Source organism: Talaromyces stipitatus, genomic scaffold (genome assembly GCF_000003125.1).
Source record: "Talaromyces stipitatus ATCC 10500 scf_1105507295549 genomic scaffold, whole genome shotgun sequence".
Taxonomy (NCBI): domain Eukaryota; kingdom Fungi; phylum Ascomycota; class Eurotiomycetes; order Eurotiales; family Trichocomaceae; genus Talaromyces; species Talaromyces stipitatus.
Window position 1 is genome coordinate 2928132 of NW_002990117.1, and position 24267 is coordinate 2952398.

Consider the following 24267-nt stretch of genomic DNA (forward strand, 5'->3'; position numbering starts at 1 on the left):
AGCAGACTAGCAAACGGGGACGAGGACAATAATAATGATAGAGAATCAAGTAGAACAGGCCGAGTGAAACAGGAGGCCGTGGTTGTTGTGAATAGAGAGGGCATAAGAAAGTTGAAAGCGCGTGGATAGTACGGGGAGAAATAAAATATGTGAGGAGCCACTTAGTACGAGGTAAATCGTACTAGTCTCGAGTAGTGTGTGTACCTAATCAGGGTGCGAGCATCACGACAGACGAGATAATCAGGGAGCAAGAAATATTGAGAGAATGCAAGCCACCAGCGGCTTGGGTCTGATCTACGCCGGCGCGTGTGGAGCGGGAACGCGGCGAAAGGAAAAAAAAAACCCCCTCAATCGAGAATGATGGGAGACGCAACAATGAAGAACGACAATGAGGGCAGGAGAAGGAATCGCTAGAAGGTGTAGACGTTGATATCAGAGGGTTCAGCGAGTAGGTAAGAAGAATAGTGAACAGGATGAACGAAGCAGGAGGTGGGAATAGAGAAAGTAAGTAGAAAAGCGGGAGAGTCCCTGTGCGTTGGAGGGAAGACAGGAGACGAGAGAAAGAAGAGAAGAAGAAGAAGCAAACCTACGAATAACTGGCTCAAGAAATCGAGTTGATGAATCCGAGATGACAGATGGTGGATTTGGCGATAATGGAGAAAAGTCGTGTGGTGAAGGGGTGACAAGGATATCAGATTCGGAACAAGCGACTGCGTTGGGAAAGAGTGGAAGGAGACGGTTGAATAATGAAGAAAGATCTAGAGGGGAAGGAGGAACAACAAGAAGATAGAGAGAGAGAGAGAAAAGAGGAAGAAGATTAATCAAGAAGGAGAGTGAAGAGTAAGGAAGAGGAAGAGGATGGAGACGTAGGAAGGTGAAGAAGGGAATGATCGAATCAAATGCGAGGCAGAAAATAGAAAGAAGTTCCGCCCAACCTTCGATGGAGCTTATTGCCTTATTTGCCTGGGAGCCTTAGTCAGTCTAGCCCCGATAGTCAGGATACTAACGTCAAAGGGCAAACGACTTGACGTGCTTACTTTGAATATTCAATAGCCAGGGCTCTTATTGTTATCCGCTCTGTTTGTTCCTTGAGCTTGTTGTATTAAGTCTTAGGTGGTGTTATTGTAGGGAACACGTTGATTGATGGTGCCGGTAGGGAATGACGATGGTGATAATAATAAATAGGACAGCTTGGCTCGCCCGGTCCCTTGCTCGTGAATGGACGGTTCTACCCGGGCTGCCGGAGAGATAATATTGCAATAATCGAGGCCAGGAAGATAGATCTGGAACAAGGCGACGGAATGCCGGATGAGGAAGAATAACGAGGAGACAGCAGGGCACGCGATAACGGGCAAAGAACGCGGGTGGTACAATGGAAGAGTCTCTTTTGCTTATTTTGTCTCAAGTCTTGACTAGTCAGGCGTAGCATGTGTTGCCATCGCTGGCCTGCGGAACCAGGAATGCAGCTGCCAAGACTACGTGATAGACACGCATTGATGGTATTGGGGATTTCTCTCGATACAACTACGGAGATGTACGTATTCAATCATATTGTGCGATTCTGACATTCTGTCAAGGCCTCTACAATAGTGCTTGACAATGGCTACCGAATAATGGGCCAGGATGAAACAAGAGTCGTAGGTCTGCATAAGAGAAGTAAAGTGGATGTGGATGCCAGATGGCAACGCACGGCCAGCCGTCACACGTTCCCGTCGACTGGGATCCGTTTGCTGGGTGGTGATTCGATCGTTTGTCGGTTGAAGAATTTGAAATAGAGAGTAGTCAACTATTGTTATTATCTATATATCTTTGCTGAGTACCGAATGAATAACAAGCAGAACATGGAGAAATAAATAGGAGTGGAGGATCCTCACAATGCGCAATGAGGATTGACCTGCATGATGCCAAGCCATCGCCTTGACGTCCTATTAGAGCCGTGGCCCTAATTGGGATGCACAGCAGACGAGCATTCGTACTTACGTACTTGGGAAATATATTCGAATATGTGCTCAACAGCTCGTCAAATCAGGGCCTAGGTACGACATTGACAGCTTCCTGTGTTCAGTGGGCGATCGCATCTCGTCGGCTGTACCGTCAACTCGATTAATCCAACGGCCAAAGAGCCCATTCTCCGGTTCAAGCAATGCGACCAGTGCGAGCCGATCTCCACCGGAAAAACTTCAGTAAATTCCACCTCACGCAAAAGGGCGCAGATTCAAGTACGTGGTAAGCGTGTACGTAAGTCGAAAACCTGAGTGCGAAAAGCACAAACGCGAGTTGGTGATAGGCTGAAGAGCGATCGAGGTTGTTCGACTAGCCGTTTCCACTTGCCCGGGGTTATTGACCCCTTCTTGGACCAATCAGCGAGCGCCATTGACAAATTTTGTTCCGTGTTGGCGGGCCGGCGGCTGTTTTACTTTGCCACTTTTCTATATATCAGGACAGCATCGCATTATCTATGACTCGAGGATGGTGAGCTTTTGAGCCGGCATTTGTGCTTATCAGACCTTACCAGGTGGGCAGGTCTAAACCCAGGGTTCAGGGTTCAGGGTTCAGGGTCAAGGATCTATGGCGTTTGCCCTGGTCAAGTGACCTGGCCCTAAGCAAACTCTTGTCTACTCTCTATCTGGGCTAGCCACTTCATCACGCGAGGTTATTTTGAATATGGTCTCCGTACATATGCAGAACACATAGTGATTACGTTCTCGAAGAGATGATCCAGCCTGTCATTTATGGATTTTATACACGCGTAGAACCTATTGTATCGAAACCCAGACGTAACCATTGTAAGTGCTACCACACAGACAAGTCTCGTCTGGCCTTCCAGAACCCAAGGTCAATAAAAACCGCGCCGAGGCTAAGGCCCGGAATAGACTAGCCTGGGTGCCCACTCATATATATCAAAGAGCAATTCAACGAACTTAAGCGGAATACGACGGTTTTACGACCGGATTTGCTCTTTTGACTGACTCTTGCGGCAACCTCGGTAAGACTTAGTGCTGTAGGCTGACCGGTTAGCAATGTGATGGCTGTAGTGGTGGTCTGCATGGACACGGGCTTTTACCCTCAGTGTCAACGTGTCATACGTGGGCAGTCACCGTCACCGCTTGTCGTCGGCGCGCAGGTTACTGATCATATTCTAGTTTTATTAACGTACGGGGTATAGTTATCTGATACAACTGTGGCTACCGATGTTACTTACAGGCTTACTGTGTACTGTGTACATAGTACTAGTAGAGTCTGTAGACAGTGGAACTAGGGTTATGATTGGCCGCTCCATCCGCAATGCAGCCTCAGGTGTCTATCGCCTGAGCCTGCCTTGTTGCCAAAATATCCGAGCGCAAGCAGACCAACATCAAACATCAACACTGTTTATTGACGTCTCCATCTAGGCTATACCCGGCTCTTTCTTGGACAATATATTCATTGCCGATACATAAAACATGATTTCCTTTTGACGATTTGGCTCGTTCGGTCTGTATTTTGTCGCGCTGCGAGCGATACTATGTCTGGACCTCCTGTCCAGAGTCATGGCTTTCAAACCTCAGTGGATACCGCCCGTCAACAGACAACAACCATCGCTGGATTCAAGCGACCGCGCCAAAATTCGGTCTACACGGAACCTGCGACATCTGTGACAACCTCTATTACTGCCGCCGCCGCTGCTGCTGCTACTGCTGCTGCTCCCAGATCAACAGGAACGAGACACAACAACGATCCCCCCAGTCCCAAACGGCGGCCGGTAAATTTCATTCGAGCGCCGGCAGCCACTCACGAGATACGCATCGCGGCTAGCCCGATTCGATCGACTGCTAATAATAATGCTGTCAGTGCAATCCCGTCCTTGGCACCGCCGCCTGCCCCAAGCCAATCAGCAGCCACCAGCAACCCCCTGCTGTCTCTCCAACATCCTAAATATGGCCTGCCACCGGCACTAGTCGCCAATTTTCAGGCTGTCGGCATCCACAGTATTTACCCATGGCAGGCATCCTGTCTACTTGGTCGCGGCCATTTGACCGCCGAGAAAAATCTGCTCTATACAGCGCCTACAGGGGGCGGTAAGTCGTTGGTAGCGGATGTATTGATGCTCAAAAGAGTTATAGAGAATCCTCATCGCAAGGCTATTCTAGTGTTGCCGTATATTGCGTTAGTGCAGGAGAAGCTAAAATGGCTTCGTCGCATTGTTCAGGACGTCGAAAAAAATGTCGACACACCCGATTCTGCGAAACAGAAATGGAAACAGCCATCAAAGGAGATTCGTGTCACCGGATTTTTCGGTGGGAGTAAATCACGAGCTACCTGGGCCGACACTGATATCGCTGTTTGTACCATTGAGAAGGTGTGTTTGCCATACTCCTGTAGAAGTTGCGTATCTCATTTTTCATTTTTTCTTTTCTTTTTTGGATATAGGCAAATGCTCTGGTCAATACGGCCATCGCGGAGTGTAACATCGATGACCTGGCCGTAGTGGTGGTGGATGAAATACATATGCTGGACGATGACAGTCGCGGTTATCTGCTGGAGTTGATGGTCACGAAGTTGCTGCTGTTACAACAAGATATTCAGATCATTGGCATGAGCGCTACTCTTTCCGTGAGTGCTTTTAGCAAATCCGGTGTAACTAAAGCTGACGAAGAAGAATACCGAACTGCTTGCTGAATGGCTTCGCGCTTCTTTTCATGCTTCAACGCATCGGCCAGTGCCGATCGAGGAATACTTGGTTTACGAAAACTCAATTTATCCGGCCATTAGTTCCAAGGAATTCTTTCAAACTGCCACAAAGCTACAGTCAGTACAGGATACTGTACCACCCTGCCGACGGATTGACCAGTCCCCTTTTAAGGCGTTGAGCCATCCTACCGCAAACGCAATGGTATCACTGGCTATTGAGACAGCTACTGCGGGTTTTGGAGCGTTGGTATTTTGCGGCAGTCGACATGCCTGTCAGATGAATGCACAATTGATCAGTGAAGCGATGCCTTCACCGTCGACACTAGATTCGGAGCTTTTGGAGAGGCGACTGGATCTGTTGGATGAGTTGGGAAGTCTGCCATGTGGATTGGATCCTGCTTTTCAGAATACTATCATCAAGGGGGTTGCATTTCATCGTACGGGACCATTTTAGTCAGATGTATAGAACGGATGCTGATATTTCTATTAGACGCCGGATTAACCACTGAAGAGCGTGATTTGGTTGCCGAAGCATATGACCAGGGCACCATCAAAGTGATCGTGGCCACATGCAGTCTTGCAGCGGGCGTAAATCTGCCTGCCAGACGGGTCATTATGCAAGGTGCCAGGATGGGTCGTGATATCGTCGGGCCTGCATTGTTGTATGTTTATCATAAGACATCTTCTACTTGCAGAGTATACTTACCAATACAGACGACAGATGAGAGGACGCGCAGGACGCAAAGGAAAGGACACCGTTGGTGAAACATACCTCATCTGTCAACAGGCGGATTTGGAAGCAATCTCTGAAATCTGGGATGCCGAGACCCCGGCTATTGATAGTTGTTTGGCACAGGATAACAAGGGTGTCAAAAGGTGAGTCCTGTGACTCATTAATAGGAACTTTATTGATACGTACGATCCTAGGGCACTGCTAGAAGGCATCGCTACACGCCTGGTATCCGGCTGCGAAGCAATCGACGAATTCATGCGATGCACACTCCTCTGCAAAACACGCTCAGAAGCCGAAATGGAAAAACTAATTGACTCCAGCTTACAAGAACTAATCGACACAGAATTAATCCATCTCCGCGACGACGGCAACAATTCCTACGAATCGACAAAACTAGGTGCCGCTATTGTCGCATCTTCTTTTGCGCCCGATGACGGAGTCTTTGTATATGAAGAACTCAAACGGGCTCTTCAGGCCTTTGTCATGGATGGCGAGATGCATATCTTTTACATGTTTACGCCGTTGAGTGTTGCTATGAATACGAATATTGATTGGCTTATTTTTCGGGATCAGTTGGATCTTTTGGATGAGAGTGGCATTCGGGCCTTGTTGTTTGTTGGAGTACAGCCTGGGTTTGTGAATAATATGTATGTTCATCAAGCAACGAGTGAGTGCATTGCTGACGCAATATTACCAAATGATAGGGTACACACTGGACGGAATTTCAAGGAAGATGATCCGAAACAACAGCAGTTATCTAGAATATACCGTCGAGCATACGCCGCATTCCAATTGCGTGATCTTTGCAACGAAGTCCCTTTATCGACTATTGCAAGCCGATACAACGTTCCACGAGGCATCGTACAGACCCTAGCGCAAACATGTCACGGATTCGCAGCAGGGATGGTAAAATTCTGCCAAAGAATGGGGTGGGGTATGCTCGCCGTTGTCCTTGAGCATATGCGCGACCGACTTCAAGCCGGAGCCCGCGACGATCTTCTCGAAATGGCTCAAGTGACCCATGTCAAGAGTTGGACAGCTAGATTATTATGGGAGAATGGGTTTCGGAGTGTACGGGCATTAGCATCTGCGGATGCGAAGGATATTGTCCCTGTTCTCATGATGGTATTTTTTTTCCCTCTTCCTCGTCTTCGTCTGGTCGGTAGTAGTAAGTTTTGTCAGGCTCGATCTCGGAAAAGTCAGTCTCAGACGAATACGGAAAAAGAGGTTGAACGGCATGCGGCGAAATTGGCTCGTAAGGCAGAGGCGATTATTGCATCTGCCAATAAGATATATGGTGAGTCTGTCCGCTCTACTGTTTGCCTCTGGCTGACATTGTGTAGAACGCCAAATGCAGGTTGAGATTGATGAGTAGTCAATCTCGGCTCAATTCTACCATCATTTAAGTGTGTATATATATACTGGACAAATATCATACCCCATTAATTGCATTCTGTGCCCCAATCCCATCCCCTTTATCCGTCCAATCCAACAATATCCCATTTGGCGCACGTCCATACAACCCTTCACAGAGCTGTGCCTGGGCACCGATACTACCCGTCCCCGAAACAGCATTCGTAGTAGCCGCATCAGCGCGATCGGGGATATCAATGCCCAAAATGTCTTCATCTAGGAAATGATTGACGATATACATACGACCATCAGCACTTGCGCCTGAGGGACGATTGATACTACAATCCGAGAAAGTGGAGTCCGTGACGTCGAAGGGTGTTTCGAAGTAATACGAGAATTCGTCGAGGATGTATGGGACTGAAGACATATCTGCGCCGTAGTCTGATCTCGTCAGTTCCCTTTCCTCTATTCTGAAAGGTCAAGAAATACCTAAGAAAGCAACAACCCTCTTCCCCTGATCAATCAATTCCTGCAACGTGGGCCACTGTCCCATCGGCAACACACCGGGACTCGTACTCGGCACAAACGCATACCCATCAATCCCACTCTCTTCAAACGCCGCACTAAAATTCCCAATTCCGACATTATCGCCATTCGTAACTAGAACCATCACAACCTCCTGCGGGTGCGAATCCAGCCAGACTTTAATCTCTGATAAGAACCCCGAAAGAGGGCCAGCGTCTTCGAGTATACAGCTCGTATGACACATTGTTAATTCATTGAGGAAGTAGTGTGTTTGGCCCTGCAGGAAGCGAATGCCCATGTCTAGTTGAGCGGTTATGTTGATGTTTTGATTGTCGCTTAGCCCACTGCCGATGAAGGGGCTGTCGTGGGCGCCGATGAAGGTTATGTTGGAAAAGGGGCGGCTGCAGTAGGCGGTTTGGCCGTTGCATTGGGCTGCTGCTGCTGCTGCTGCTGTGAGCAGGCTAAATGCTGTTGTGAGACGCATCAATATTGTTGGTTGTCTGGGTGTGTTGTTAGATACTGTTTTTTTAATGGTGTATATAATCTCGAGGTTTAGTACCCATATAATGAGAGATTTGAATACATCCTATCTTCAGACCATCTACAGGATACATACGCATATTTATACCCTATAGCTTAATGCTGACCTACTATAACAACAACAGTATAGCACGCGTCCCGCTGGGTTACACACCGACCACCTCTTCCAGCCAGTCATATGTAGCAATCGCGTGAATCAATAGATAGAAAATGGTTTAGGGTTGATCATCAGATCCGCGTAGATCAAAGTCATTTGGCTGGAAATACTACCTTGATTGATTAGTATTGTGACTATGCATTGGTAGTCTGCCATGCAGATTGTGTTTTGAGCAGAGGAATGTGAGAAGTATGCCTGGCGATTGGTTGCTGGATAAACACGTGCTGGGATTGATTGAAACACATATCTTTGGAGCTCGAGGGCACTGTCTTCAAAGTGCATGATAGGTATTCCGAGTATTTCTTAGTTGAGACTCAGATTGATGTTAAAAAGAGGTGAGATGGTCCATCGACCCCTCATGATTTCGTCCTGGCCCGAATGCAACCATAGATTGTGGGTGGCAGGGGCCAAGGTTCCTGAAATGTTCGTATCCAGATTCCGAGAAGCTTATTGCACTCTACCTGAGTAGTGATTGCTCTAGTAGAGACTCTGGACTTTCCATAGATCCATACAGTAGTATATACTCCGTACTGGACAAAAGATTTGAATGTGAAGAGTCGTCGGTCGTCGATTAAGGCTGAGTGTGGCTTGTGCTCGATGTGGCGGGACTCCGATAACACAATCCAAAAAGGAAGGCGGTGACCAAGCTGCCAACCGACCGGCGAGCAAGTGGGCAACCGCCGACTTGTATACAATCAATGTTTACAGACAGCTCTGGTTGACTCTAACAGCTCCCAGTTCCGGTGGGTACGTCCATATCTGAGCACTAGAGCTCATAAGTAGTGCTATTCACACCGTCTGGGCATCGATGCGACCGTCACCATCACTCCAATCAGCACATCAACAAGCTCAAAGTCGATAGCCAACCATATCAGGTTACCATAGCTCTGAAACGACCTATCCAAGAACAGCCGAGAGCCGCGCGATCTCTTTTGACCTGTCCTGCGAAGCAATGAACATTCGACTGCACTGCCGATGAGCTCCACGAACGAGGGGAATGATGAAGGCGCCCGCGAGGATGAGCTTGATCTCGGCCAGCAAGACGACGACCTTCCTACCCATGTCAATGGGCAGTCCGAGGACGCGGATGCGGACAAACTAGAGAACGAAGACGCGGATGAGCAAAAATCGGTGGATGATTTGCCCTCAGTGAATGTGGATAATCAGAACTATGATAATCAAGATGAAGAAGGTACTCCTCATCTTCTACCACAGGCACCAGCGAGCGCCGACGAGCTCTCGTCCATACCGGACGATACACCATCTTTGCATGTGAGTGATGCTGAGCCAAATTTGTTGGCAGTTTCTAATCGGCTTAGGGATCTCTTCAGTCATCACCGAGTAGTAGCGCCCTAGCCTTTCGAGCCTCTGCCAGATCGAGTCCCGGCCCCGCGCACCGTCCATTCGACCTACGCTTTCAATCGAGACTATCCTCGTCATCATTCAGTAGTCCACGCCCATCATCTCCATTTGTATTACATACACATTCTCGCAATTCGTCGTTTGCCAGTCAACCCCCGCTTTCCAGCACTCCCGACCTTGAGCCTGACACACCCCAAACTCCCTGGGAGGTTGTACGATGGACAAAACTGCGCAAGATTGCAGCGCAATCATTTTCGGAAATAGGTCGACGGAATTTTGGACGGCCAACTTGTATATGTGTGTCGACTGCTATCGTATTGGGGACGTCCAAAGGCATTGTTCTTGTTTTTGACTATCAGCAAAATCTGAAGACTATCATTGGTCCTGGAACAAAGGGTTCGTTCTTTTTCTCTTCTTTTTGGATTTATAATGGTCACTAATTTATATATAGCTGTCGAAGCTGGTGCTATTACCTCCTTGGCGATCTCGGCGGATCATACAACTGTCGCAGTAGGACACGCAGAAGGTGAAATATTCACATGGGAAATTTCGAGGGCTTCGCGGCCATTTCTTCATATCCCGCCGGTACCGATGGCTCAACATGTCCATGGGGGTGCTCCTGATGGTCACGTAGCCGGTGTTGCTGTCGTTCATATCGGTTTCTTAGGCACCAGACGAACCGCCTTGGTCTCTGCCGATGATCGCGGCATGGCGTTTTCGCATTTGGCAACGCGAGGTATGGGTGCAGTTGCGAGGACGGTCAAGACAACTAGAATCTTGGGACGATACCCAGAACCTCCTTCAGAGGAAGTCAAGCCAAGAAAACCCAGTTCTGTTTTGGCTTTTTCACCTCTGCCTCTAGGCAACGTTGACCAGTCAACGGATGGACTTGGCTTGGTCGCAATGCTTACTCCATATCTGTTTGTTATCGTTTCGACCACTCCCGTAGCACATACTCAGTTCAAAGCGCCACGGCCGAAGGAGGTAGGGTCTCACTGCGTTATGAGTGCTGCATTAGCATGGTTCCCTGCAATCAGATTAAAAGGGAAAGAGGAGGTATCGAATACAAAACTCGTGTACTGCTGGTCGAATGTCTTGACTGTGCTTGACGTTCATGAATCAGATGTAGACGGCGAACTATCCAAGGATCGCCCGCCCGTCCTCGAGTTTCGTCCCAGAAGCCGCTGGCGGGCGAACGAAGCCATTGTTGCCGTACAGTGGTTGAGTCGTTCTGTTTTGGCTGTGCTGACTATAACTCAGCAGTTGTTGATCCTCGAAGACAGGACTCTGCGCGTGACAGACTCTTTTGACCTCCTTCACAAGCATATTTACCACACAGATATCTTTTCGTCTCACCTTCGTACGTTGGTGGAACAGTATGATGAAGAGAATACGACAATGCATGGAGTCGTTGCAGATGCTTTTTACCATAGCTTAAAGGCCTACAAAGGTCGCCTGTTCCTGCTAGGCTACAATGAGCTGTCCGTGGGAAGTCTGTCTAACTGGGCTGATCGATTGCTTGCGTACATGGAGACTGGTGACTTTGTCTCGGCAATTCGACTAGCGACGTCCTATTATCAAGGAGATGCAGAGAAGCTGACAGTTGGTCTTCCCGAAGAAGACGACTTGCGACATTCTGTTGTTGAAGAGAAACTACTGGAGATGGTATCTGCCTCGCTCAAATTTGCCTTTGGAAGGAACGAAGATGCAGGCATCGAGCGTGTTCAAAAATCACAATTGGAGGCTCTTGCTGACGCAAGTATATCTGCGTGTGTTTGCATGGAGAACTTTGATTACCTCTGGGACGAGGTCTATGAATGGTACGAGGGACACGATTCGCAAGGGATTTTCTTGGATGTCCTCGAGCCCTTTTTACGAGAGGAAAAAGTCAGATCTATACCCCCGACGGCTCTGAAAGCTCTAATCAACCACTACTCAGCTACTTATACTTCGGCTCGTCTGGAGGAGGTGATTTGCCTTCTTGATCCTACGACTATGGACATTGACCAGGTGACTACGCTATGTAAACAACATAACCTGTATGATGCCTATATCTATGTTTGGAATCGTGTGCTATCGGATTATGTCGGACCATTGGAGGAGCTGTTGGCATTTGCGACCCGCGTGATTGAATCTGCCGCGGATGTTAATGGCTCGAATTTTGAGCCAATTGAATATGAGAATGCGATGAAGGTATTCCCGTATCTTTCGTTTATACTCACCGGACGCACATATCCCACCGGGGAAGAAATGAGTGAGGATCAGGCAGTGAACGCAAAGCGAACATTATACACCTACCTTTTCACAGGAACGCATCTGCCTGGTTCGAAGCAGAAACCATTCGGTGCGCTTCGCACAGCCCTCAAATTCGACTCCTCCAGTTTCATGAGCATGCTGAATGAGGCGTTTGAAGATAGTTTCTTGAATGACTCGGCTGATGTCGGGAACGGAGAATCTGAGCAAGGCTCAGGACTGACCATTAATCGCCAATTCCTCGTTAGCGTTTTGTTAGATGTTATGAGCAACAGCGAGTTTGGTCCTCACGAGACCATCTTTCTCGATATGTTCATCGCGAGAAATTTGCCAAAGTACCCTCAATACATTCTACTTTCGGGCTCCACGTTATATCAGGTACTTGAACGACTCTGTCGATGGCCTACTTCAGAGCTTGCAGAGGACTGTCAACTTAGCGTGGAATATTTACTATCTATCTACCATCCGCCTGATCTTCAGAGTCTGATACCTCTTTTCAAAGAAGCGGGTTATTACCGTGTTCTGAAATCTACCTATCGCGCAGAGAAACAGTATGCCGAGCTTATTGTTACTTACCTTCAGGACACTAGTGAGCGAGAGGACGTCTTTACGTGTATATATGAATGTCTGCGATCAAGAAGCGCGCTGAGCGGTAAACAGCGAGAAGAGGTCATGCAAGTGATCAAGAGTCGGGCGGGCGAGCTGGCGCTTATTAACGTCTCGAAAACTGCGCGCACCGTTCAAGAGCTTATACCTTCATTGCATGCGGTTTTCCTGAAGTCGCTGGAGCAAGACGATTACAAGCAATACCATTATTTGGAGACATTGCTAGAGCCACAGGATTCTGATACTGATGTGAAGGTCGCCCCTGCAGAGCTAGACAGGTCAATGGTCGAACTATATGTACAATTACTGTGCCGGTACAATCGATCTCATGTGGCGGATTATATTGACACGCTCCGAGTCAACGAATTGCGGTTAGACGAAGTTCTACCTGCGATAGAAGGAAGCGGTGTTGTCGATGCGGCAGTTGTACTTTTAGCACGACAAGGGCAGGTCCGCAAGGCCATGGACCGTCTGCTGGCGTACTTGAGCACACTGGAGTCCGGCTTGATGGGAATTCTCACCAATGCAGAGGAAGCACCCGATGTCGCTGGTACTTTTGAGGCTGTTGGAGACCTTCTCGAGAGCGTGGACAAGTATTCCGGTGTTGGAATATGGTTGTGTCAGGGACAAACAAAGAATGCGCAAGCGCAACCTCTTCGTAATGGTCATGCGGGAAGCAACAAACGCGCTTCTGTTATGACACTGCAGGAGCCGCTGACATTCGAGGAGAATCTCTGGCTGGACTTGATTGGTGCCGTTGTAGGGATGGCGAGGAACGTCTCATCGCTTTTACAAAAGACGTCTACACCCGAGAAACTGAAGTCGTTACTGCTATCTGATAATCAAGATAAGGCGGCTGATGGTGACGTGGAGCTGATCTCCTCATTCCGGCAATTAGTCCAAAAAGTCTTTACTGCCCTGCTAACCAGCACGGCAGCTGGAGGACCATCACCCGGTGAACGAACGGGCGTATCGTTCCTACGCATTCTCCGCGCTTTCCTTACCCAAGCGGCAACTACATCCCCCTCACTATCCGAACTGCGTTCCGTCCTTGCATCTATATTCTCCGCATATACATATGAAGAATCCTTACTATCTCTGGCAAACGGCATGCTAGACAAGGATCTCTTTGTCCATGTCAACGAGGTGACTAAGCTCCGACAACATGGCTGGCGTCCTAAAGGACAGGTATGCGAAATTTGCCGAAGACGTATCTGGGGTCCTGGAGCCGGTGCATCTCAGTGGACAGCATGGGAAAGAAGGCTAGATGCCGAAGACCGTCGACGACGAAGTGCGCGACAAGTTGATAATGGGGGTGTACTCCTAAAAGGAAAAGGCAAGAATCGAGACGAAGATGATGGAAATTTGACTATCACCGGTAGCAGTAGCGGTGGTGACGCCGACGATGCATCGCTAAACGACACTACTGAGAACACAGCGGGATTTGTTGGATCCGGACCAGTGGTGGTATTCGCATGTCGCCATCTTTATCATCGGCCTTGTCTAGTGTCGAAGATGAGAGATGATGGCGAGTCACAGTCACACCAAAAGCAAATACTTGATTCTCATGGACACGAAACGACTCGGGAACTTGTATGCACGACATGTACATGATGGCCGTACCTTAATTTCTTTTTCTTTCTTTTATCTAATGTTCGCTACTTGATCGGTATTTTTGCGTTGGTTGGTTGGCTGTATGTTATCTCATTAACTTACGATGTAACCTATCTAGCATGGATATATTGTGTATATAGTTTGCATCAGGTACTCATACGGGGTAGTTACCTAGTTACGGTATATTTACAAGATTCCTTTCACATAGTCCAATGACCAAATCCCTAGTCCCGTTAATCGACTACTACCCAAGTGACCACAGCATAACCGTCCAACTTACGACCTCATCTATATCATTATCCCAAATTTGAAATAAGCCCCTGGGGATCTCGATCATGCGTGTGTGAGTGTGTTCAATAGTTAACTTAGTGCAATGTCGCGGTTGAGTGGTTTTTTTTCTCAAATGCAACGTTATTTCGGAGCCGGGACACGGCTCTACCTGCATGAAATTTTGAAATTAGGGTGTTGAGAACTTTTTCGTTCCTGTCAGCGTTTTGGTAGGTATCACGAAGTACTAATTAGTGTGTACTATTTTGTTTGGAGAAGTCACTCATGGTCGACTTGATTAATATTGATCATACCGAGGTAGGTATGGGCTTCAATGTTCTGAAGAAGTTCATCTGTGCAACCCCATAATTACTTGCCCGTGGATGGTTGCATAGTTTTATCAGATCTCACTGACTCTTTCTTATTTTTAATATATTCATTATAAATGACACAAGAATGGATAGATCTCAATATGGCAAACTGCGGACACTTAGTCATTGAATCTCAATTATACTTTGTACGGAGTACAGTAACCTTGGGAAGCAATGAACAATCTATATTGAGGCTTTTCCAGTACGTATGTTGCTTACTTGCCGTGAAACATTAGCGTTGCTTAAACAGTGTCGCTAGACATGCTTAAGGACCACTAAATTACCGAGAGAGCCTCTCGGCTTCCCGACGGTATCCTAGAGTCTATCTGCTCATAAGGTAGAAGAAATAGAATTGACATGTTCTCGGGGATTATCGTCCTTTCTATTCTTGATCTCTTCTTCAATAAGTTACATGTACTCCCGTATGTACTAGTTAATGATTATTATGGTATAGCCATCTGCCCGGACCACGAGTTACACGGCACACGCTTCTTGGGAACGATAGGTATCAAATGACATGCCCTGGATCAGTTCTTCCGGTCAATTTGACATCGATGGCCCGGTCAGATAAGGAATTTAGATATGTACTGAAAAAGCCACGCGATAATTTGACGTATCTTGTCCTACCTTAGGAAGATTTATGGCTCTGGTGATTTTTACCCCATGAATTTTAATGATTGTTCATATCGGCAGTTCGTTATTTGGGAGCGCAGAAACTGGGGCGACCCTAGATAAAAGCCATAGCATTGATTATGACCAGGGTCAGGGATATGGCGCCACATTATGATAATTTGATGTTTCGTGGCACCATGCCACGTTGAGAACAACAACCTTCTGTTTTCGTTATAGATGTAGTATCATGTAAACTTGGCCGAAAATATCATGAAGTAACAAGAACTTTGTCTGTGGGTCATCTCATCCTGAACCCCCCCAAAAAAAACCGTTCCTATCGACGCCGTATCTCAATTGGTGAAGTTGAGTGATAAGCTGACGATCCTAGTTGTTAGCGTCTAGTGACTGCACGAGTGGAGTATCCCATCGTAGCCTCTCAGCCAGTTGATCGTGTTTCGTTGCTACACTTAGTTTATTCGAGAGTGTTTATGAAGATTAGTCCAGGCACCTGCTGTAGAGTCGCGCGCGGTAATAGAGCATATGCCTAGATGGGTAGGTGGCATAGATGACTTCCTACATCAGCCTTTACATGCAATTTTTCTTGGATTATGGTATCAATGTGACTCAAGACCACGTCAGGCGTATTCATTGAGATTATTGTCTGAGATAGATGGATATCTATTGATTGATTATAATATCTATCTACCAAATGTCGGGCAAATGCCAGAAATCAACTCTATCCAAAGCTCGGGGTATGTATCGAGTAGATACAGTAAATCATGCAAAGGACGCTGACTAACCCACAAAGCCAAGTACGATACGTAGAAAAAAAAATCCAAAAAAAGACGGAGATAGCATCCCGATCAGAGTTAGTCTGACAACTACTGCAAGTGCTTGCCGATCAAACAAGAGGCCATTGCAAGTCATAGCCTATTTACTAGTATTTTGGGGGACTCTTAGGGCACTATTCCAGGGAGACTTAGGGCTAATCACGATCCCAAAACCGCATCTATCCGCCCCGATTGGCCAGTCACTACGGCATGTGAAACGGAAACAAGCGCTGATATTCTTTTCTTCACTTCTGGATTTTCACTCGATTGTTTCATATATTGGTCAATTTATTATCTTCTTAGTTTCAGAGCAATCGGATTGCTCCTCCGTCTTCTGTTTCGCAATTTCATTAGCAGTCCCGACCCATCTGGTCCCATCCTATTTGATCGTCTTGGTCCAGAACCCTAGTCATCGGATCTGGCCATGCAGAGGCCAGCGTCAACCGTTCAGTGCTCGTCATGGTAGTATTCTGTAAATAGTGTACTTTATGCATACTAGTACATACTAGGACTCGGTAGGTAGTACTCTATGGCCGATGATACTTCGTCTGCGCTGACTCGCCCCATCCTAGACACCATCCCCTGGCTAGCAATCTACTATGTGCCGGAGACTTTTTTCCCCCCTCTCTTTATCGTTCTTCGACCTCGTCCAATCGCTCCAGACGCTTGTTTTCTCAGTATACATGTGGGGTACCTAGTCATATTGCCCTAGCTCATGGCTCTGGCTTATGGTTTAGTCTCCTAGGCCTGGCAGATGCTAGACTCCTATTGAACGTTTCCTTCATGGCCTACATCCATGGATGTCTGTATCAAAAAATTTATATAACGGGTCCAGACCCTGTCCTACTCGGTGCTCTTCTCTTCCTTTTCTCTCTGCGCCTTTCACGCTGTGCTTGATCGTTCATATTCACTCCTTCAATTTTTCATCCGAGCCTGGTGCTCTGACAGTCCACTCCTTAGTACTGTTGTCATATTGACTCCTCTGACGAGGAAGATTACATTCCCTTACAAAAAATCAATTTGATTTTTGAAAAATACAAACACGTTTCAACGGTTTGATATTCAGCCATTCCTTAAAACGCCTCGATCAACATGCGTGCTTCGACTCTTCTTGAACTGGCTGCCCTTGCCGGCTTGAGCAGTGCTCAAACTTATTCTCTGGTGGACAACTACCCAACTGGCATGGACTTTTTCTCCAAGTTCAGTTTCTTTACCGTATGAGCCCCGTGCCCTCATGTGCCATCTCCTCATACCTGCTGACAGTCTGACTAGGACTCCGACCCTACCCATGGATTCGTTGATTATGTCAGTGAGACCACCGCCAAAAGTGCTGGCTTGATTTATGCGAGCGGTAATGGCACCTACATTGGTGTTGATAACACCAATGTTGCCTCGAGCAGCGGTCGCCAGAGCGTGCGTCTGACCAGCAACGCTGCCTACACCAAGGGGTTGTTCGTTCTTGATCTGGCTCACATGCCAGGTTCCGTCTGCGGTTCCTGGCCTGCTTTGTAAGTTGTTGAACAAGCTGGGAAAGTGGGATGGTAGATCTAACATTTAATAGCTGGACAGTTGGAAGCGACTGGCCAAACAACGGCGAAATCGACATTATCGAAGGTGTCAGCCAGCAAAGCGCCAATGCCATGACCCTACACACCAGCAACGGCTGCAGCATCAACGACTCTGGATTCACCGGCCACCTCGCCACAAGCAACTGCTACGTCAACGCCGCGGGCCAGGCCAATAACGCCGGTTGCAGTATCGATGCGACTACTTCTGCCACGTACGGAGATGCGTTCAATACCAATGGGGGCGGCATATATGCCATGGAATGGACTGATAACTACATTCAAGTCTTCGAATTCAGTCATGCCACTGCCCCCGCTGATATCAACTCCAATAGCCCTGACCCAAGTAACTGGGGTGAACCTGCGGCTCGCTTCCAGGGTAACTGCGATATCGACTCTCACTTCAGTCAACATCAGATTGTACGTTGACTCTTAGCAACTAAGCTTTGCTGCGATAACAACTAACCGCCATCTAGGTCTTCGATATCACTTTCTGTGGCGACTGGGCCGGCAACGTCTGGAGCTCAAGTACTTGCTCCAGCTACGCAAGCACTTGCAACTCTTATGTCCAGAACAACCCATCTGCTTTTACCGAGTCTTATTGGCTTATCAATTCCCTCAAGGTCTACCAAAGTTAGACGGCATACCTTCTGAAATACGGAAAAGAACACAGTATTGCATCTGTGCCATTTGATATTTTTCTTCATTGCATATATACGCTCGAAGTTTGTTTTGTCTGATATCCAAGCCTGAACAGGATGTTTGCTTGTACATGAGCAGACTGCCATATACATACATGAGTGTACAAATCATCAGCCTTGGAGCAGTACATACCTGTACAACGCTACCAAGTTTGTGTTTTGTCTTTGGCTTTTTCTTCTATTCTCAGAGATGGCAAGGTTGAAAACTCAACTAGTCGCCTCTCTACTTGTTTTACCTTCGTTGTGGATATTTTTTATATAGTGTCTACTGTCCTTTCTACTATACTCTTTAATGTAGTAGACCTACTGAACAGTGCGGGTATTTTTGTATGACTATTCATCGGACCAAATCAATGTCGGTACCCTTTCAGGCTTGAGGCTTGTTACCTTTGTTTGATACTGTGCCATATTCATCCTAAAAGTTATCTCGAATCCTTCGTCTTACTTGGGCGTACATGTTCCACCTTATGCAACTATTAGTTGTCATTAAGAGTTTATTCGCAATGCTTGTTTGGAGATATTATGCCTACATCTTATCGTTGCTATAGAGCCATTTAGAGGGCATCTCCTGCTTGATATGTTTCCAGCAGTCTCTTGGGTCTCGCCAACTACTTTTCGAGTCATCGTTTATAGGTATAATCACCAAATTTCACTTGCTGCCACTTTCAAATGTTATCTTTCGAAATGATTCGTCAAGCTCTCATCAGACTGGCCCTTGGCTACTTAACATGGACCATTGTGGCACTGTAAATCAATTACCGATATACATCTTCTATAAACATACCTCTAGTCCACATCATAGTCGACTCTCCAAACCTCCTGTGGATGTTTCTACAAGCACGCCTCTGGCCTGTACTCGATCGTCTTCCCATCGATTGGGCCACATTTGGTCGATATGGACGTCGAGGATGGCAATTCGCAGATAAGGCAGACTCTCATCTACGATATGGTCCAGTCTGGGCGCTTGTTACACCGGTGAAAGTCTATATTCATGTTACTGATGCTGATGTGGCTTATGATATGTTTAATCGACGCAAGAATTTTCCTAGTCCGAGTAAGATGTACAGTAAGTTCAAGAAACTCTTGCGATTTTTGCAATTACTAATCAGGATCTGGGTGTACTAGTTATAGAACTGGCTGAGATATACGGGCCCTGTATATCGACTGCACACTGGACAGAATGCGAACACCATAGGAAGATTGTTACGAGCCCATTCAATGAGAACACCATGGAGTTTGTCTGGAAGGGGAGGTCGGAACAAGCACGCCAAATATTGAATCGATAGACCAGCGAATCGTCTCAGCAACTTTGGAATTTTTCAGAAGGTACTCGCGCACGTTCACTGAACGTACTGGCTGCAATGGGCTTTCAGCATTCTTACAAGTTTCATAGCGCCAATAAAAACAATGACATCGATACTGAGGAAGATGATTATCGAGGCACTTTGAAAGTGGTGCTAGATAACTGCGTTATGCTCATGGTTATTGGACGCAAGATACTCTTTTACCGGTTTGCGCCAAAGTCATCGCAACTTGTGGCAAAGGCCTCAGCTAATTTCGAGAATACATGCTCCAAATGTACTCGGAGGAGAAGGCTGCCTTGGAAGATGGGAAACCTGGCAAGGGAGGTCTTATGACTTCATTTCTTCGCACGGATCAACAGCTAGGCAAAATTTTCGAGGGTGACAGACTTGGTGGTTTGACAGTGGAAGAAATTTCTGGGAATATATTCTTCATCAACTTTTCGGGATACGATATTATGGCAAAGACTTTTGCTTACACCATGCTACTTTTGGACTGCGCATCCCGAGGTGCAAGAATGGGTGGCGGAAGTACTACGGCAGCTTGTACCTGCAGAAGGACAATGGGAATACGATACCTTGTTTCCAAAGCTCAAGCGGTGCAGGGCTGCTTCTTCCCCACACTGAGTACTCATGGATAGATATAGTTTGAGACCCTACGTTTCTTTCCACCATACATGACCCTCGCAAGTGGACTAATGATCAGCCACACAGTCTAATAGTTGACAAAAAGACAATCATAATTCCGACTCACACAGGGGTCATAACGGTATTACTCGCGAAGTCACACACATCCACTATACTGGGAAGGTCCCTTGGAATGGAAACCGTCACGATGGATGTCTACCCCTACAGCAGACTTGAACATGACACTCAAACTTTAGGAAGAAACCTTCTTCAAACCTACCAAAGGAACTCTTATCCCTTAGTCTGACGGCCAAGAACTGGCCAGGTGCCAAGTTCTCACAGGTTGAATTCGTTGCTGTTATTGCTCGGTCGTTGCGAGATCATCGGTACACTGCTGTTCAGTGGCCGGACGAAAACTTGGAGGACACCCGCAAGTGAGTTTTGAATATTCTCAGCGAGATTAATTTGGAGATTTTATCAAAGATAAAGGATTCTGATCAAGTCCGTTTAGTGTGCAAACGTCTCTCGACAGCTAAGATGGTCAAATTAGGGTTAGAATTTGAGTAGAAGTAGTTAGACTGACTAAAGGATTAATCAACACTTGTATCCAATCATATTTTGAATATCATGTGAAAAAGCGGTCAGATGTGATCACCCAATCAAAAAGCAAAGAAATTGACAGTACCTGACTGATAGCGGTGAGTACTGGCAATAAAAAAAGATAAGCAGAAATTTTGTCAAATAGCGAGTTCACTTTCTCAACTCACGTCGACGTCTTCGTTTTTTCCTTCCTTTACATTCTGGCCAAGTCCGGTCATTGAGAGGAATCGAAGCTCAAGATGCCGCGTAAAGCCATTGACTCGCGCATCCCCGCGCTCATTCGAAATGGCATTCAAGAGAAAAAACGAAGCTTCTTCGTCGTTGTCGGTGATCGCGCCAAAGACGCAATCGTCAACCTGCACTGGATCATGTCTGGCGCCGACGTGAAACAAAACAAATCAGTGCTATGGGCCTATAAGAAGGATCTGATCGGATTCAGCAGTCATCGCAAGAAACGAGAAGCCAAAATCAAAAAGGAAATCAAGCGGGGCATTCGAGAGCCAAATTCCGAGGACGCCTTTGAGCTTTTTATCAGCTTGAATCAGATTCGTTATGTTTATTATAAGGAGACCGAGAAGATTCTGGGTAATACGTATGGTATGTGTATTTTGCAGGATTTTGAAGCTATAACGCCGAATTTGTTGGCGAGGACGATCGAGACCGTGGAGGGAGGTGGCATTGTTTTGTTGCTCTTGAAGGGAATGAAGAGTTTGAAGCAGCTATATACACTTTCGATGGATATTCACTCGCGATACCGAACGGAAGCCCATGACGACGTTGTTGCACGATTCAATGAACGTTTCATCTTGTCCCTGGGAAGCTGCGATTCGTGTCTTGTGGTGGACGATGAATTGAATGTTCTACCAATTTCGGGAGGTAAGAATGTTACACCACTTCCGCTGCCGAACCCTATCGAAGACAACAAATCAACCGCGCAGAAGGAATTGCAGGAAATAAAAGACAGCTTAGCAGATTCTCAGCCTGTGGGGTCTCTCGTCACACTCGCCAAAACGGTTGACCAAGCGAAGGCTCTACTTACTTTTGTTGATGCCATCGCTGAGAAGACACTGCGAAGTACTGTCACTCTTACCGCGGGTCGTGGCCGAGGAAAGTCTGCCGCTTTGGGTGTTGCTATAGCTGCTGCTGTTGCTCATGGATACAGCAATATTTTCATCACATCTCCCAGTCCGGAGAACTTGAAGACTCTCTTTGAGTTTGTTTTCAAGGGTTTCGATGCATTGGGTTATCTAGACCACGTTGATTATACTATTCTGCAGTCGACGAATCCAGCTTTCAACAAGGCTATTGTTCGTGTCAACATTCACCGAAACCATCGCCAAACCATCCAATATATTCAACCCCAGGATGCGTATGCTCTCGGACAGGCCGAACTATTAGTAATTGATGAAGCTGCTGCAATCCCTCTACCACTTGTGAGAAAGCTTTTGGGTCCTTATTTAGTGTTCATGGCCTCCACCATCAATGGTTATGAGGGTACTGGTCGGTCACTATCACTAAAACTTATTCAACAACTTCGCGAGCAGAGCCGTGGTGCTAGTCTCAAAGATGCCGATACAGATATTGCAGATCGCTCGACGGGGAAATCAGCAAAGCATACAGAGAAAGGTGTCATTGGTAGCAGAACCTTGAGAGAAGTCACACTCTCCGAACCTATCCGTTATGCTGCGGGCGACTCTGTGGAGAAGTGGCTTAACAAGGTTCTGTGTCTGGATGCTACTCTCCCAAAGTCGAAGATGAACACGCAAGGATGCCCTCATCCATCTCAATGTGAGCTGTTGCACGTCAACCGTGACACGCTCTTCTCTTTTCACCCCGTTTCCGAAAAGTTTCTCCAACAGATGATGGCCTTGTATGTGGCCAGTCATTACAAAAACTCACCAAATGACCTTCAACTGATGAGTGATGCGCCTGCTCATCAACTTTTTGTTCTGGTCCCGCCCATCGACGAAGAAGCTACAAAGCTTCCTGAGCCATTATGTGTCATTCAGATTGCCTTGGAAGGTCGCATCAGTCGGGAGAGCGTTATGAACAGTCTCAGCCGAGGTCAACGTGCTGGAGGTGACCTTATTCCATGGCTTGTCAGTCAGCAGTTCCAAGACGAAGATTTCGCGGGATTATCAGGAGCTCGTGTTGTTCGTATAGCCACGAATCCAGAATATCTGAACATGGGCTATGGATCACGAGCGTTGGAACTTCTTGTTGATTTCTACGAGGGCAAATTTGCAAATCTCTCCGAGGACGTCTCGTATGCTTCGGAAGAGATGGTTCGAGTCACAGACGATCAACTTGAGAATGCCAATCTCCTGGATGATGATATCCACGTACGCGATATTCGTTCCATGCCTCCGTTGTTCGGGAAATTGTCTGAGAAGCGACCCGATACCCTTGATTATGTCGGTGTCAGTTACGGTTTGACACCGTCGCTGCACAAATTCTGGAAACGAGCGTCCTTCAGCCCAGTCTATCTTCGGCAAACTGCGAACGAGCTTACGGGTGAACACTCGTGTGTTATGCTTAGAGCGTTGACTGCAGGATCTAACGACATCAGCTGGCTGAGTGCATACACCAGAGATTTCCACAAACGTTTTCTCTCTCTTCTTTCTTATCAATTTAAAGATTTTCCGGCTGTCCTGTCGCTTAGCATTTGCGAGTCCGCTACTGCTGGGTCGAAACTAGACCCATCTTTTTCGCCATCACCTTTAACAAAGTTTGTACTGGACAGCGCGTTCTCGCCGTTCGATCTCAAACGCCTTGACAGTTACGCAAACAACATGCTCGATTACCATGTTATTTTGGACATGGTCCCTATAATTGCCCAGTTCTATTTCCTGGGCAGCCTTCAAGGCAAAGTTAACCTGTCTGGTGTCCAACAATGCATCCTGCTTGCAGTTGGTCTGCAGCGAAAGAATATTGATGAACTAGAGAAAGAACTAAATCTACCTTCCTCTCAGCTTTTAGCCATGTTTATCAAGATCATCAGAAAGATATCAACTCACTTCCGCGGATTACTTGAAGGCGCCGTCGCTGCAACATTACCTGAAAAGGTGAACACCGCCGATGCCTCTGGTGCTCACGACGATGTCGTCGAGGATAAATTCCAGCCTCTTGAAACAGGCTTGGAAGAAGAACTGCGCGAAGGTGGAGAACAAATCGACAAAGAACTAAAGGAGAAACAACGAGCTTTGATTGATGCTCTCCCCCTTGACCGGTGAGTTACACCTAAGCATCGATAATAAGCTTATAACAGAAAAAGAATAACATAACTGATCAAAAGTCTCCAGATACGAGATCAATAACGGAACAGCCGGTTGGGAAGAAGCTGAGAAACAGATTCGTAAAGGCGGCGCAGCTACTGTGAGCGTTAAGAGTACTAAGTCCTCCAAGCGCAAGGCAGGTGAAACCGCACGAGAGATATATGAGCAGGAAATCGATTCCAAGATCCAGAAGAAAATCAAGAAGGGGACTGAGGGTAGGAAGAAGAAGTGAAATGACTTGGCGATGAAGTGAACAAAAAAGTATTCGTTTTGAAAATCGGGTCATTGCATATGGTGATAGGCG

At 46.9% G+C, this 24267-nt stretch overlaps 7 protein-coding genes across 7 annotated transcripts, besides 3 other annotated features; 6 read left to right on the forward strand and 1 right to left on the reverse strand.

Annotated features, from left to right (window-relative positions):
* Window positions 1-760: 760 nt before the first annotated feature.
* Window positions 761-883: a sequence feature (GA-rich).
* Window positions 884-3505: 2622 nt separating this feature from the next.
* Window positions 3506-7876, forward strand: TSTA_019340 (DNA-directed DNA polymerase theta, putative; the record flags this gene model as incomplete). The annotated part of the gene is made up of 9 exons (XM_002484060.1): window positions 3506-4339; window positions 4411-4593; window positions 4640-5108; window positions 5162-5333; window positions 5386-5547; window positions 5599-6051; window positions 6109-6529; window positions 6587-6701; window positions 6748-7876. The coding sequence occupies 9 exons, from the start codon at window positions 3506-3508 to the stop codon at window positions 6777-6779; spliced, it is 2841 nt and encodes a 946-aa protein (XP_002484105.1). The 3' UTR covers window positions 6780-7876.
* Window positions 3651-3685: a microsatellite.
* On the reverse strand, window positions 6752-7876 carry TSTA_019350 (uncharacterized protein). Its single transcript, XM_002484061.1, has 2 exons — window positions 7247-7876; window positions 6752-7198 (listed from the first exon to the last, which is right to left on the reverse strand). Exons 1-2 carry the CDS (start codon window positions 7764-7766, stop codon window positions 6837-6839), a joined length of 882 nt encoding a protein of 293 aa, XP_002484106.1. The 5' UTR covers window positions 7767-7876; the 3' UTR covers window positions 6752-6836.
* Window positions 7714-7735: a microsatellite.
* Window positions 7877-8954: 1078 nt separating the features above from the next.
* TSTA_019360 (Golgi complex component (Vps8), putative) lies at window positions 8955-14016 on the forward strand (the record flags this gene model as incomplete). Its single annotated transcript, XM_002484062.1, has 3 exons — window positions 8955-9251; window positions 9299-9737; window positions 9793-14016. The coding sequence occupies 3 exons, from the start codon at window positions 8955-8957 to the stop codon at window positions 13812-13814; spliced, it is 4758 nt and encodes a 1585-aa protein (XP_002484107.1). The 3' UTR covers window positions 13815-14016.
* Window positions 14017-16769: 2753 nt separating this feature from the next.
* On the forward strand, window positions 16770-18131 carry TSTA_019370 (endo-1,3(4)-beta-glucanase, putative). The gene is made up of 4 exons (XM_002484063.1): window positions 16770-17109; window positions 17167-17402; window positions 17456-17879; window positions 17936-18131. The coding sequence occupies exons 1-4, from the start codon at window positions 16987-16989 to the stop codon at window positions 18095-18097; spliced, it is 945 nt and encodes a 314-aa protein (XP_002484108.1). The 5' UTR covers window positions 16770-16986; the 3' UTR covers window positions 18098-18131.
* An 854-nt stretch (window positions 18132-18985) lies between these two features.
* TSTA_019380 (uncharacterized protein) lies at window positions 18986-19446 on the forward strand (the record flags this gene model as incomplete). The annotated part of the gene is made up of 2 exons (XM_002484064.1): window positions 18986-19214; window positions 19292-19446. The coding sequence occupies 2 exons, from the start codon at window positions 18986-18988 to the stop codon at window positions 19444-19446; spliced, it is 384 nt and encodes a 127-aa protein (XP_002484109.1).
* Window positions 19447-19736: 290 nt separating this feature from the next.
* TSTA_019390 (uncharacterized protein) lies at window positions 19737-20526 on the forward strand (the record flags this gene model as incomplete). The annotated part of the gene is made up of 3 exons (XM_002484065.1): window positions 19737-20088; window positions 20184-20271; window positions 20346-20526. 3 exons carry the CDS (start codon window positions 19737-19739, stop codon window positions 20524-20526), a joined length of 621 nt encoding a protein of 206 aa, XP_002484110.1.
* Window positions 20527-20927: 401 nt separating this feature from the next.
* Window positions 20928-24195, forward strand: TSTA_019400 (nucleolar ATPase Kre33, putative; the record flags this gene model as incomplete). The annotated part of the gene is made up of 2 exons (XM_002484066.1): window positions 20928-23917; window positions 23991-24195. 2 exons carry the CDS (start codon window positions 20928-20930, stop codon window positions 24193-24195), a joined length of 3195 nt encoding a protein of 1064 aa, XP_002484111.1.
* Window positions 24196-24267: the final 72 nt, after the last annotated feature.

Coding starts and splice junctions, on each gene's coding strand:
- TSTA_019370 (XM_002484063.1), top strand. CDS start 16,987: ATGCGTGCTTCGACTCTTCTTGAACTGGCTGCCCTTGCCGGCTTGAGC. Junction 17,110..17,166: donor CCAAGTTCAGTTTCTTTACC/GTATGAGCCCCG, acceptor CAGTCTGACTAG/GACTCCGACCCTACCCATGG. Junction 17,880..17,935: donor ACTTCAGTCAACATCAGATT/GTACGTTGACTC, acceptor ACCGCCATCTAG/GTCTTCGATATCACTTTCTG.
- TSTA_019350 (XM_002484061.1), bottom strand. CDS start 7,766: ATGCGTCTCACAACAGCATTTAGCCTGCTCACAGCAGCAGCAGCAGCA. Junction 7,199..7,246: donor GAGGGTTGTTGCTTTCTTAG/GTATTTCTTGAC, acceptor TGACGAGATCAG/ACTACGGCGCAGATATGTCT.